The sequence below is a fragment of the Nicotiana tabacum genome, chromosome 10, assembly GCF_000715075.1.
Source record: "Nicotiana tabacum cultivar K326 chromosome 10, ASM71507v2, whole genome shotgun sequence".
Lineage (NCBI taxonomy): Eukaryota > Viridiplantae > Streptophyta > Magnoliopsida > Solanales > Solanaceae > Nicotiana > Nicotiana tabacum.
Window position 1 is genome coordinate 126599474 of NC_134089.1, and position 15471 is coordinate 126614944.

The window sequence follows — 15471 nt, forward strand, 5'->3', positions numbered from 1 at the left end:
CGATCCAGAAAATCAAGTGACTCATACGTCACCACCGTGAATGGACACGACCTCACCAGGAATAAGTATCATCTATTTTGCTGAAGAAGTTCGGCGAAACCCTTACGAATGGAGCATTAACATGGTACTCACAATTCCCAGCCCGTTCCATTGAATCTTTTGAGGAAATGGCCGATAAGTTCATAACGGCGCATGCCAGAGCCAAGAAGGTAGAAACAAAATTAAACGGCATATTCGCCATCAAACAGTCCTTAGGAGAGGGACCGAGGGACTTCCTCACCCAGTTTAGCAGGGTAAGGATGACCCTGCCGAACGTGTCCAAGGGGATGGCAGCCGCGGCTTTCCAAAACCGGCTGAGTAGAGATTGATCAAGAGCAACTAGGAAACTGCTAAGCCGATTGATGAAATATCCCCCAACCACTTGGGATAAGATCCATAATGCTTACTGCGACGAAGTCCGAGCAGATGAGGACGACCTCAATGGACCAACCCATCGGCTCATCTCGGTACAAGACGAACCCAGAAATGAACGAAGAGACAACTTCAGGCGGGATCACCCGGTCTCACGAGCGATATCAGCCATATGTCAGGGCCCACGCCCCACTTTCCCTCCACTACGAAGAAGGCCCATCCAAGCTAAGGGCAGGGACTCACCGGAAAGAAAGATATATTCCCCATCTTATTATCTGCCCATAATATTTGCATATCACCCAGACAAATAGTTTATGCTCTGAAAAAACTCAGAACAAAGGTGAAGTGGCCGCTAAGGATGAGATCCGATCCGAGCACCAGAAAATCGAACGCACTCTGCGAGTTCCACCAGGAATGTGGGCACAAAACAGAAGATTGCATCACCCTCATGCAAGAAGTTGTGAACATGTTGCGGCAGGGACACCTCAAAGAGCTGCTAAGCGACAAAGGGAGAAATAACTTTGCCAAAGGACATGAGCACCAAGGTCTGCCGAGGCCGCTATCACCAGTTGTACCATCAACATGATCATCGACGACAGTGATGAAGCCTCTATCAACGGCATCAAATTCGCCACCACTCATAAGCTCAAGCGATCTATCACCCGCGAACGGTTTGACGAACTCGGAGAAAGTATCATCTTCGACGAGTCAGATGCCGACGGTTTGACTTTCCCTCATAATGGTGTGCTTGATGTTACCTTATGCATATTAGATACTAATGTCAAACGTATCATAGTGGGGGATGGAAGCGGAGCATGCATTATCCATCCCTAAGTACTCGCCCAGATGAGACTCGAGGATAAGATAGGGTCGCGCTGCATCACGCTAACCGGTTTCATTAATGCAGTTAAGTGGACATCGGGGGATATTACATGACCTATCTTGGCCGGCAGCGTGATTCTGGAGACAACATTCCACATCATAAACCAGGCCATCGCATACAATGTCATAGTAAGACAACCATGGATACATCCCATGAGAGTCGTCCCTGTAGACGTGTGATTTTTGACCCTTCCCGAGAATTTTTACATTTTTAGCGTGAATATTTAAATTGGGTCTAATATAGCTATTCTGACTATTTTACTTTATTTCGTCGCAAAAGAAAAATTACAAAAAATATATATATAAATTTTAGCTTATGTATTTCTCATAAACTTGAAAAAATACAAAAAAAATAGTACCTTATTTTTGTACTTTATATAATTTCGAAAATTATAAAAAATATAGTTTTATTAATGTTTTGTAGTCATTTTAAACTTAAAAAAAATAAAAATAGTACTTTATGTTTTTATCGTTGTATAATTTCGAAAATTACAAAAAAAAAGTTATTAACGTTTTGTAGCCATTTTAATCTTGAAAAATACAAAAAATAGTACTTTATATTTTATCTTTATATAAAAACGAAAATGGCACAAATAGTTTTATTTATGCTTTGTAGCTATTTTAATCTTGAAAAAAAATACTAAAAAAAAAAAGAAATAGTTTTGTTTTAAATGTTAGTCTTATTTTGGTAGTTATTTTGCTTGCATAGGATTAATTGAATAACATCGTGTTTTTTATTCTCGGGTCTGGGCAAAGAATAATATTTGGATTCAAACTACCCGTTTTTAGGCCTAATTTTCGGACATAGCCCGTAATAATCCGAGCCCACCACACATGGGGGATACGCGTGGGGAACACGGACGGAACACCACACACGGGGAACCCCACCGTGCATGGGGGACACAAGTCTTGGACCCCTAAACACGTGAGGTCCATGTTATTTGAACAAGATACAAAACACACGGATAGAACAAAAGAAGAGGAAAAAAAGATTGGTTGGGGGATTTCTTTCCACAAGCAGAGAAAACAAAAAAAGGGAGGAGGGACCAAAAAACGTGAGAGAGGGGTGGATTTTGAAAAAGAAAAATTGGAAAGGAACCCACTGACTGTTCATCTTCTTCATCTTTGAAGAAGATGAAACACGACTGAAAACCCTCACGCCATAACCATTCGCCACCCCTTCGAAACTCCATCCTCGCGCACCACCATACACCTCCCCATCGTCCAGCAACCATGGACAACCATAGAAACCACCATTGCTGCGGCTGCTGCCCAGCTCCTCGCTTCGACCGCTGCTGCCCGCCACCAGCTCCCTAGTCGACCAGCTCCCCGCCACCAACTCACCTCCCTATCGTGAACAACCAGTGAAATAGCCATTGTTGTGGCTGCTGCCCGGCTCCCTCCATCGCGTCCAGCCCCGTCGACCAAATAGACCACCAGCCTCATCGTCCCATACTGTCATCCACCAGCGAACACCACCGGGAAAACCACGACCACTGCTGTTTCACCATCCCCAATCCAGCGGCGACACACCCAGCCATACCCACGTCGCCATAACCAACCAAACGACCACCCTGTGTCGTCTCCTCTTCGGTCGAGCAACAGCCACAACCGGCGTCACACTGCTTTATCGTCCACCAAACCTCCAGCTCAACCTCACGTCAGCCATCTCCCAAACAACCAACAGCCCGTCAAGGTCGTCGAGAGAGAGAAGGTGAGCGTCGAGGTCGTTGACAATCTTGGTTCGAGTTTTCCGTTTCCATTGAGGTCGTCGTTTTTTTTCGTCGAGGTCCGGTACGTTGAGGTCGAAGTAAGGTCCGTTTCTGTCCCTCTCTTTTATTGATCCATAGATATATTACACGATTCCGTGAATTTTGGAACCTACTGTGATTCTAATGTTGGTCATTGACTATATTTTGTTTAAGTTGGGTTTTAATGGTTGAACTATGTGTTGAAGGCTTTATTCAGCATATTTCAAAAAAAAATGAAAACATCACAAGTTTGAGGTCCAGTTTTATTCTCTCTTTGTTCTGTTCTTGCATGATTACATTTTTTAGTTGGAGTGGTACTTGAATCTTGAATGAATACATGATATTGCTTTAGTTGTAAAATTTCCATCTTTTGATTCTTTGTTTCGGGCTTTTCCTTTAGCATGCTTTTAAACTTCTGTGATTGAATGATGAAGCGTGAATTTAGGTTGTGAATGAATTATGAAACTGTTAATTCTCATGAACGAATGAGCCTTGATCATTATTTTATTTAATTATTTTTCGGTCATTATAAACACTCGTAGTTGCTTTGTGCACGTAGTTAAGCCATCATCGTGATTATTGGTACAGTCCCCGTGACATGGTTACAATGCCTAAAAATTTCGGGGAGTGCATTTCATGCAACCCAACTACAATGACTTTGGAATAATAAAATCCTTATGAAGTCAAAGTGTGCCATTGTTTGAATTTTCCATGGCCCATCGCAAAAAATAGAAAATGTAGTCGTGATAAGATTATCCTTTTAAAAAATAATGAGACGAGCCTCGTCCAATAAAAAAATACAAATTGCGGGGACCTCAATAATTGGTCCTAATAAATACTTAGAATTTGGGATGGACTGTTTAGTGAATTTCACTGCCTTCCCCAAAGATAATAACGCGTTAGCCTCTTTAGACGCGATTTAATTAAATTACTTTCTTAAACTCGGGTGCACATTTATGTGACCCAAATCCAAATCTCAGCGGAGTCGAAATGTATCTCTAATCACGGGTACATTGATTATGACGTGGTTCGAGATGCATGTCCATGACGTTGCAAATTCCTTTTACAAAATAAGAATGAGATGAGCCTCGCCGAATAAAAATACAAAATTGCGGGGCCCTCAGTAAATATTTGCTTTAAAATTTCTTAGACTTCGGGATGGACCGTTTAGCAAAATTCCACGGCCCTACCCAAAGTAAATGATACGCTAGGCACTTTAGGCGCGAATTTAATAATTTAATTTTCTTAAACTCGGGTGCACATTTATGTGACCCAAATCCAAATCTCAACGGAGTCAAAGTGTGTCGACGACCACGGGTACATTGATTGTGACGCGGTTCGAGATACATTTTCACGACGTTGTAATTCCCTGTAAAAGAATAAAATAATGATTATGAAAGCGGCAAAAAGTTAAAATTTGCACACAAGTTCATATTTGTATAAAATCAGATAATCAAGCCGAATATGACATTTGAGCGACCGTGGAACTCGGGAATGCCTAACACCTTCTCCCGGGTTAACAGAATTCCTTATCCGGATTTCTGGTACGCAGACTGTAATATGGAGTCTTTCTTTTCCTCGATTCGGGATTAAATTGGTGACTTGGGACACCCTAAAATCTCTCAAGTGGCGACTCTGAAATAAATTAAACAAATCCCGTTTCGATTGTCCTTTAACTGGAAAAACTCCTTCGTACCCTCGCGGGGGCGGAAAAAGGAGGTGTGACAACTCTGGCGACTCTGCTGGGGACTGGTTAAAACCCATAACCACTGGTTCAGGGTTAGAAATTCGAGCATAGATAAATTGTTATATTTGGCTTTATCTGATTTTTTACATGGTTGGGCTCAATGTGCTAAATGATGCTTTTACCGCTTTGATATTATCTGAACTGTATATAAACTGTGTCGAAACCTTTTTCTTCTTACCTCCGGGGATGTTCTTACTGGTTAAGACTCCCTATTCTGTTAGTGTCATACCCTAAATAAAAGAGGCTCGGAAAGGAGCTCCTTCCTCAACTCGAGTTGTCCGCTCGGGTACACTGTCTAGAACAAACACCCAGGTTCTGAACCTAGTATAACAAAGCCACATGCCAGATCCCTAGTAGGAATGCTTATCTGCATCATGCGCATTTTTTGACTTAGGGGACTCAACACAGGGGTTGGGTCCGTCTAGGAATAGCAACCTGAAAATAATAGACCATCTTGATGCATCTTATATGCTACATGCTTGCATTTATTCAAGGGTAAAAGGGTTATTTGGCGGACCAATGATAGTTAAGGGCAAAAGGCACGCCTGGTCATGCCGATCACGTTAAATAAGAGGGCTGCACGGTTTTTTAGCTTCATTTGTGGTGTTATTTTCATCAAAAGCATGAGGAACAATTGTGGAATCCAAGAAGTCTTGGGATTCCACATGTCCCCCATGCTACATTTTGGGACAAGTACACATGGGGAACAATTGTGGAATCCAAGAAGTCTTGGAATTCCATATGTCCCCATGCAACATTTTGGGACAAGTACACATGGGGAGCAATTGTGGAACCCAAGAAGTCTTGGAATTGCCTATGTCCCCCCATGCTCTATTTTATGGACAAGTACACACAGGGGATAATTGCGGAATCCAAGAAGTCTTGGAATTATCATGTAACCCATGCTACATTTTCAAAAATCAAAAAAAGGGGAAAAAGAAAATTCAATTTTTTTTATGTTTCATCATTTTCAAGAAAAAGCAAAAAATATATATGTTTCTCTAAATTAGTTATTTTTTTTAATTCTCGCCCGTATCCAATGTCCTGAACTACGCGGGTTTGATTCTCACCGGATGTGAGATACGTAGGCAACCCACATCGGGTCCAACCCCACCTTTTGCTAAAATATCCAAAAACAAATAAATATAAAAAAATATGTCAAAATTTTAATTCTGTCATAAAGAAGTTGGGTGACGCTGTTTTGTCAAGACATAGCCGAATGTTCCCGAAAGGGACGCCGGAAGGCTGACCTTGCATAAGCGGCCACTTTTGGGTCATGTTTAAGATTTGGTCCAGTTGACCCACACAGCCTTAAAATATCTTCGTCCCCCAGGAGCCGTGTTTGCAATATTGAGTTTTCTAATTTGAAAAACGATAAAAAGAGTCATAAATAAGTCAGGTGATGCTGTTTTGTCATAAATAGCCGAATGTTCCCGAAAGGGACGCCGGAGGGCTGACTTTGCATAAACAGCCACCTTTGGGTCATTTTGTTTAGTATTTTTTGTCCAGTTGACCCATACAGCCTTAAAAATCTTCGTCCCCGAGGCGCTGAAGGGCCGTGTTTGCAACACCAGGTTTTTTTGTAATTTGAAAAGAGAAAAAAAACAAAGAGTCAGCGGTCAGGTGAATACCGTTTGGGTTTTTAGTCAAAAATAAGCCGAGCCAGCTTCGGCCGCGTCTTAAACCGTTCTTGACGAAATAGCCTTAGAGTATCTTTCAGTTATCGAAAGGCTATTTTCGTAAAAGAACGAACAAGTTTGTAAAGTGTCATAAAATAATCCTCCCCGACCTCAAGATTCATGTGAAATTTGGGAGGGGCCACATTTGCAAAAAATAACCGTTCGGTTGCATTTGTCAAATGGAAAAAGGAAGCTGGCCATTTGTTTTGGAGTTTGTAAATCTTTTGATTAGAATATGTGAGTGGTTTGATTTTCGAGTTTGTAGGTCATCTTCAAACCTTTGAAACCCAGTTTGTTTTAATATGAAAATTGAAAAAAAATATTTATTATTGTTTATCTTTTATGGGTCCGAACTACGCAAGGTCTGATTCATGAGGGGACATGATACGTAGGTAATCTACATAAGGTTCGACCACCGCTAAAAAAAGAAAAAGAAAAAGAAAGTGAATAAATAAAAAAAGAAAAATGGGGAATGGAGGGTTTCCGAAACACTTGAAAAAGGGACAAATAAAACACAAGCCGGGAGGATGCATGCGGTAGGAGCAAATACATGTTAGAAATGGTTAACTGCCTAAGAATATTGCATCCCCCAACATGCAATTGCAATATCTATTAAAACTCTAACGCTAACAAGTTTGTTGTTTGTCCAATTCCAAACAGTTAGTTGTTAAAGCGTACTGGCACCATACCATTATCAAACAAGATCAAAAGGGCTTATACCAGAAAGCATGACTGACTCAGAAAATAGTGTTGAGTAGGAAAGGACGGCACATCAGATGCTGAAGGAGGCGATGGCCAATATAGAAAAAAATGAGATTGGAAATGCATGAAATGCAGCTAGCCATGGCTAAGGTGCAAAAGGGGCCCGAACCACTCGTCACTCCTACTTCCCCATCGGGACACACACCGGAATACCCTTCACTCGGCCCTTCAACAAGCTTCCCCATTGCCCAATACTACCAAGGGGAAACTTCCTATAATCCCCAAGCTCCACCACCCAAACAAAACCCTCTTACGCCAATCGTCCCCATCTTCGGGACACCTCCACCAGCCACACTGCAAAGATCCTCCAGCAAGCCATTGGTTCAAGCTCATGCTAACCAGTATTACCCTCCTGAACCAACCTTTAAAGCACCCGAACCATACACTTACACCCCTCACCTCCAACTCCCAGCAGAAACTGAGAGGCCGACTAAGAATCCGGAGCAGGATGAAGTGCTTCGTAAAATGAAAAGCCTGGAGCAATATTTCCGGAGTATGCATGGATTGGGCAGCCAAGTTAGTGTGGCCTACAAAGATCTGTGCCCTTTCCCTGATGTGCAATTGCCGACAGGTTTTAAGATGCCCAAATTTGATCTATACGAGGGGCATGGTGATCCTATGGCACATCTGCGAGGTTTCTGTAGTAAAATGAGAGGAGCAGGTGGAAAGGATGAGCTTCTGATAGCTTATTTCGGTCAAAGTTTAAGCGGGTCCGCACTCGAATGGTACACGAGGCAGGATCCTAGCAGGTGGTATACCTGGGACGATCTAGCACAAGCATTTGCGGGTCATTTCCAGTATAACCTTGAGATCGTCCCGGACCGTCTCACACTGTTGAAACTTGAGAAAAAGCTTGGAGAGAGCTTCAGGGAATTCGGATTCCGTTGGAGGGAACAAGCAGCAAGAGTCGATCCACCAATGAGGGAAGGTGAAATGGTGGACTACTTCTTACAAACTTTGGAGCCAACTTATTTTGGTCACCTAGTGACGTCAGTTGGTAAATCTTTCAACGAAGTAGTAAAAATGGGCGGTATGATCGAAGAGGGACTCAGATCCAACAAAATCCTGAGCTATTCGGCGATTAAAGCAACCACTCAGGCCATCCAGAGCGGCACGGGAGGTGCGCTCGAGGTCGTAACAGTCGAAGCAGGTACTGGGTCCAAATTCAAAGGTCCTTCCCCTCACTACCAGCCCAGACCCCATCACCCAAATTATTCACACACTCCATACAACCTTCCACAACCCTACTACCCACCATCAAAGCCACTATTTTCAGCCCATCATGCCCAAACTTGCCCCCGAGCTCCATATAATCCGCCTCAGTATTATCCTCCGAACAATGTCCGATCACATGTTCAACCATCAGGTCACCCCCTATGGCGAGAGCCAGCACCACATAATTCATTCTTGCCTTCACAACATTTTCGAGCACCCAATGACCCTAGAAAACGGGGGCAGGGAGGGGAGCAAAGGCAAAGAAATAGTTTCACGCCGATTGGGGAGTCTTACACAAATTTGTTTGAAAAGTTAAAGCTTTCTGGCCTGATTGAGCCGCTCCTTGGCTATACTTCAGACCCATATGCAAAAGTATTTGATCCTGCTGTACGATGCATGTACCACTCTAATGTCCAAGGACATAGCATCGAAGACTGTCGTTCTTTGAAAAAGGAAATAGAAAGAATGATTCAGGAAGGGGTAATTGTGATCAATGACAATGACAGGGAGCTCGCGAATCCTCTTGAGAACTTGTTGACTGATGTTGATGATACTGAAGTTGGTGATGGTCTTGGCAATGTTGATATAGAGCTCAATGGCTAAAATGCCGTGCTTGGTAGTTGGAAAGACACTCCATTTTTGGGTCAGCCGGAGAGGATCTTTGATGGTTTATTTTGTTGTCATTTCTGTTGTCTGGATTATTCTTAGGGTTGTAATCCGGATATTGTCTTGTGTCAAACCCTCTCATCCTTCCATTTTTGCCACAATGGTTTATTTAGTATTGTCCAGGTTTATGGTGTATTTTGGTTTGTTTTGCTTACTTTGTTATTCAAACCATTTCACCATTAGTCTAATGCAAAATCCGGTCTTTTATTATTTCCAGTCATTTTGTTTAGTCCTTTTATCATTTTGTTCAGCGCCAATTCTAGTGACATGACATGCGCACATAGTTTGGGCCTAATCTTAAAAGTTAACCATAAAACCCCGGAAAGGTGATCAGAACATTTAAAGGAAATAAGGGCGGTTTGAGATTATTCGGAGCTCGAATCATGTGGAACTGAGGCAAGTAAAACATAAAGAAAACCGTTAAAGGCAAGATTCGCCAAATTGACATGAGGGTCGTTCATGATAATGAGAGTGAGAGTGTTGCCCAGCAGTGCTTTAGAGATGATAAATGAAAAAGCAAATGTGTAAATATAATTGTCAAGTCCAGCACCATCAGAAGAGGCTACAAATCTTTGTTTAATTGTATTGTTTGCACTTGGCATGTTTTGAAGACTGGAATGATGAAGGCATTTTATTCTGCTATCTAAACACTTTATCCTTCGTTAAACCCTTTTGAGCCTTATTGTTTTTCTTTCGTACCCCTCGTTCGGAATCAGTAGGAACAACTAGAAAACACGAGCGTGGCAGGTAAACAAAAGAAAAGAAAAAGAAAAGAGAAGAAAGAAAAGAAAACAACAAAACGACAAAAGAGAAAGGAGAAATGAGGAAAAAGAAAGAAAAGAAAAGAAAATAATAGGTAAATGAAAAAAGAGGAATTGGGAACTACGTTTGACCTGATTCCTCAAAGAGGATACGTAGGCGCCTCTCGGCTCGGTCATAGGGCGCATAATGGTCATAGTGTGCATAGTGTAACATAGTATAACAAAAATAAAAATCCCCAAGCAAGAAACTGGGGCAAGAGTTGCGCTTGTTGTAAACAAATATGATTCCGAAGGTTGTAATTTTGAACCCCAAATTGATTTGTTTTTTGAGCCTTTAATACCCTTTCTTTCTAGCCTATCCAAAAATCCACATTACGGTCCAAAGAAAGACCTTCTGATCAGTTTTCAAAGGATGCCAAGTCAGACAAATGAGAGTCTTACCGGTGAACATAACACTCTGTTCCACAATAGAAAGGACTCTAATCTCCAACAGAGAGAGTCATACCGGCAACACTCCAAATCCCCAGCCGGAAAGTGATACAAATGAGGGAGTCTTATCGGTGAAAATCTTTACGGACACCATAAGGCGAGGAAAGCTGAGAGAAAAAACAAAATGAGAGAGGCTTGATAGTGAAAACTCTTCGGGCACTACATGTCGAATAATATTGAGGTATTAGATGGGGAATCGCCAAATGAAAAGCTTGAAAGACGATTGACGGCAGAGGATAAGTCACATGTGCATGTCATGACCATTAGAGTCGGTATCTGCGCTTGATAGGTTTTTATTTATAGTTTCTTTTGTTAAAGAGTCATCTTTTTCCTTTGTCTTTTATTCTGTTCCTTTTTATCTTTCTCCTTTCATAGAAAAATTCCCCAGTAGAGTCTGTTTGGTCCGAACAAGTGAGAAGTGACTTCAAAATCTGTCATCAGCTTTCCAATTATGCAAGACCGGATCCGATTAGAACATCCAAATGGTCTAAATCAAGGAAGGACAAAGCAAGGAGAACAATGAGCATGATTTGGGAAATTCATACGAGACTAAAAGGTCGGGGAAATGCCAGTTTCCGAGCTATGCCACAAAAGAAGAGGGATATCCCCAGCAGAAAGGGATTATCCCCAGCAAATAATATCATCCCCAACAAGTTTTGGAAAGCAGAGCAGGGAAGGAGAAAGGGAAAAGCCATCCCAGTAGGAGTATCACGACCAACCACCGCGTTTTAAACTAACAAATTTTGTTTGATTTGAAACAGGTAAAGGAAATGGCATTGATGACGGAAATGCATGCCACAAGGGAGATTATCAAACTGGGGCAGAAAATTTTCCTTCCATTTAGAAAATTTTCTGGAAATCAGGTACCCATTTGGGGAAAATAAAGATAACACCAGTCTCAAGGGAAGTGGTCTTTGAACCAGTGTCGCCCCCAGCATAATAAGTTTCAATGGAGGAAGTTGTTCCCCAGCGGACAGAACAAAAGGATGAAACTTGTGCTCGGAAAAAGCAAAAGGCCAGTATCATTCCCAGCAGCCTTCCGAAGAGTGAAGCAATAGTCCTGAAGGAATCAGAATCCCCCAGCAGTATTATCCTCGACAACGTTATCCCTAACGGATAACATTTTATCCCCCAACAGGTAAGTAAATAATCCCCAGCGGTGTTATCCCCAGCAGTTACGAGGGAAGACAACACAAGTTCTTAAGGAAATGGTTCACGAATAGGAGACGCACTTCCTAAGTTTAGTTTTACCAATAGGAGACGCACTTCCTAAGTTCATTTTACCCATAGGAGACGCACTTCCTAAGTTTAGTTTTACCAATAGGAGATTCACTTCCTAAGTTTAGTTTTACCAATAGGAGACACACTTCCTAAGTTTAGTTTTACCAATAGGAGACGCACTTCCTAAGTTTAGTTTTACCAATAGGAGACGCACTTCCTAAGTTTAGTTTTACCAATAGGAGACGCACTTCCTAAGTTCATTTTACCCATAGGAGACGCACTTCCTAAGTTTAGTTTTACCCAATAGGAGACGCACTTCCTAAGTTTAGTTTTACCAATAGGAGACGCACTTCCTAAGTTCATTTTACCCATAGGAGACGCACTTCCTAAGTTTAGTTTTACCAATAGGAGACGCACTTCCTAAGTTTAGTTTTACCAATAGGAGACGCACTTCCTAAGTTTAGTTTTACCAATAGGAGACGCACTTCCTAAGTTTAGTTTTACCAATAGGAGACGCACTTCCTAAGTTTAGTTTTGCCAATAGGAGACGCACTTCCTAAGTTTAGTTTTGCCCATAGGAGACACACTTCCTAAGTTTACTTTTACCCCATTAGAGACGCACTTCTTAAATTAAGATTTCATGCATAGGAGACGCACTTCCTAAATTATTTTCATTCATAGGAGACGCACTTCCTAGTTAAATTTCATTCATAGGAGACGTACTTCCTAGTTCAAAATCATTAAAGTTTCACCCATAGGAGACGCACTTCCTAAGTTTAAGTTTTCCCCTATGAGACGCACTTCCTAAGTTTATTTCATGCATAGGAGATGCACTTCCTAAGTTATTTTCATTAATAGGAGACGCACTTCCTAGTTTAAAATCATTAAAATTTCACCCCTAGGAGACGCACTTCCTGAATTTATTTTACCCCTAGGAGACACACTTCCTAGTTTATTTTTACTATAGGAGACACACTTCCTAAATCAATAGTTCAGTCCTAGGAGACGCACTTCCTAAATTTAAATTCACCCATAAGAAACGTACTTCCTAGTCTGGCTTTTTCAGGTTATATTTTATTTTAGGAGACACACTTCCGGATTTGGGATTTCACCCTTAGGAGATGCACTTCCTAGCTTGATTCATTTTAAAGTTCGACCATAGGAGACGCACTTCCTAGTCTGGCTCATTGAAAGTTTTACCTGGAGGAGACGCACTTCCCAATCAAGGTCCTTCAAGTTATTCTTTCATGAGACGCCCTTCCTGAACTAAGATTTCATTCATAGGAGACGCACTTCCTAGTTTGAGTCATTGAGATTTTACCTGTAGGAGACGCACTTCCTAATCAAGGTCTTTCAAGTTATTCTTTCGGGAGACGCACTTCCAGAACTGAGATTTTATTCATAGGAGACACACTTCCTAGTTTTAGTCACTAAAGTTTTTCACCCTTAGGGAACACACTTCCTAGTCTTGACCATTTGAATTCATCTCTAGGAGACGCACTTCCTAAGTTTGGTTCATTCAGGTTTATGTTAGCAGACGCATCTTCTAGTCAGAGTTTTTCGGTTTTACCCGTAGGAGACGCACATCCTAATCTAGTCCCAGTTTACTCTCATCATTGCATCGATAGTAGAAATGGTTTACAATTTGGCTAACAACTCACCAATGTTCCTACTGCAAACTGGGGCCAAAATTTCGTTTGTTCTTTTTGGTTGCAGGAGCCCGCCTGGAGAACAGAGGAATACATCTCAGTCTTTGCATTTCAAGTGTTGAAGTTGGGAGCCCGCCCATATAACAGAGGAATACATTTCAGTATTTGCATTTCAAGCGTCGAAGTCAGGAGCCCGCCTGAAGAGAGGAATGGCGATTTATTTTCAAAGTTGTTGATGAAGTCAGGAGCCCGCCTGTAGAACGGAGGTTGTTAAATTCAAGTTGCTGTTGAAGTCAGGAGCCCGCCTGTAGAACGGAGGTCGTTAAATTCAAGTTGCGATTGAAGTCAGGAGCCCGCCTGTAGAACGAAGGTTGTTATATTTTAAAGCTGAAGAAGGATGAACTAGCGCCTACAACTAGTAAGTTTCAAGGTTCAAATCCAAAGTCTACATGAAGCACCATTCAAGATTCGAGACCAAGTTTCAGAAGACTTATAGATAGGAATCCTTGTAAGTAATAGCTGATAGGCTTAGTTAGTCTTTCTCATTTTTCACTTTTGATGTAATGACAGGACCGCGGACCGGAACCTCAACGGAATGGAACCTCGATCGGCTCTTCACCTCGGTACACTCTACCATCTCTCTCATTTCCGAACTACACATGGCCTGATTCCTTTATAACCAAGGATATGTAGGCAGCTCAGAAACCAGGGCTCGGTCACATTCCCTTCCTTTCCTTAGTGTAGTCCCTCCAAATAATGGTTGGGTCAAAAACATGTCTAGTCATTCTTTGTCGGAAAACTCTTCGTGTTTCCAGTCAAAGAGGGGCAGCTGTAGACGTGTGATTTTTGACCCTTCCCGGGAATTTTCACATTTTTAGCATGAATATTTAAATTGGGTCTAATATAGCTATTCTGACTATTTTACTTTATTTCATCGCAAAAGAAAAATTACAAAAAATATATATATAAATTTTAGCTTATGTATTTCTCATAAACTTGAAAAAATACAAAAAAAATAGTACCTTATTTTTGTACTTTATATAATTTCGAAAATTATAAAAAAATATAGTTTTATTAATGTTTTGTAGTCATTTTAAACTTAAAAAAATATAAAAATAGTACTTTATGTTTTTATCGTTGTATAATTTCGAAAATTACAAAAAAAAAGTTATTAACGTTTTGTAGCCATTTTAATCTTGAAAAATACAAAAAATAGTACTTTATATTTTATCTTTATATAAAAACGAAAATGACACAAATAGTTTTATTTATGCTTTGTAGCTATTTTAATCTTGAAAAAAAATACTAAAAAAAAAAGAAATTGTTTTGTTTTAAATGTTAGTCTTATTTTGGTAGTTATTTTGCTTGCATAGGATTAATTGAATAACATCGTATTTTTATTCTCGGGTCTGGGCAAAGAATAATATTTGGGTTCAAACTACCCGTTTTTAGGCATAATTTTCGGACCTAGCCCGTAATAATCCGAGCCCACCACACATGGGGGATACGCGTGGGGAACACGGACGGAACACCACACGGGGAACCCCACCGCGCATGGGGGACACAAGTCTTGGACCCCTACACACGTGAGGTCCATGTTTTTTGAACAAGATACAAAACACACGGATAGAACAAAAGAAGAGGAAAAAAAGATTGGTTGGGGGGATTTCTTTCCACAAGCAGAGAAAACAAAAAAAGGGAGGAGGGACCAAAAAACGTGTGAGAGGGGTGGATTTTGAAAAAGAAAAATTGGAAAGGAACCCACTGACTGTTCATCTTCTTCATCTTTGAAAAAGATGAAACACGACTGAAAACCCTCACACCATAACCATCGCCACCCCTTCGAAACTCCATCCTCGCGCACCACCACACACCTCCCTATCGTCCAGCAGCCATGGACAACCAGTGAAACCACCATTGCGGCGGCTGCTGCCCAGCTCCTCGCTTCGACCGCTGCTGCCCGCCACCAGCTCCCTAGTCGACCAGCTCCCCGCCACCAGCTCACCTTCCTATCGTGAACAACCAGTGAAATATCCATTGCTGTGGCTGCTGCCCGGCTCCCTCCATCGCGTCTAGCCCGTCGACCAAACAGTCCACCAGCCTCATCGTCCCATACTGTCATCCACCATCGAACACTACCGGAAAACCACGACCACTGCTGTTTCACCATCCCCAGTCCAGCGACGCCTCCAGCCGGCGACACACCCAGCCATACCCACGTCGCCATAACCAACCAAA

At 41.6% G+C, this 15471-nt stretch overlaps 1 protein-coding gene across 1 annotated transcript; it reads left to right on the forward strand.

Moving 5' to 3' along the window:
- Positions 1 to 2283: 2283 nt before the first annotated feature.
- LOC142164757 (uncharacterized) lies at positions 2284 to 13859 on the forward strand. Its single transcript, XM_075223274.1, has 2 exons — positions 2284 to 11501; positions 13301 to 13859. The coding sequence occupies exon 1, from the start codon at positions 7281 to 7283 to the stop codon at positions 9048 to 9050; it is 1770 nt and encodes a 589-aa protein (XP_075079375.1). The 5' UTR covers positions 2284 to 7280; the 3' UTR covers positions 9051 to 11501; positions 13301 to 13859.
- The last annotated feature ends 1612 nt before the right edge of the window (positions 13860 to 15471 follow it).

Bases quoted from the DNA above. Each gene is read 5' to 3' on its own strand.
- LOC142164757 (XM_075223274.1), top strand. From the start codon at position 7,281: ATGAGATTGGAAATGCATGAAATGCAGCTAGCCATGGCTAAGGTGCAA.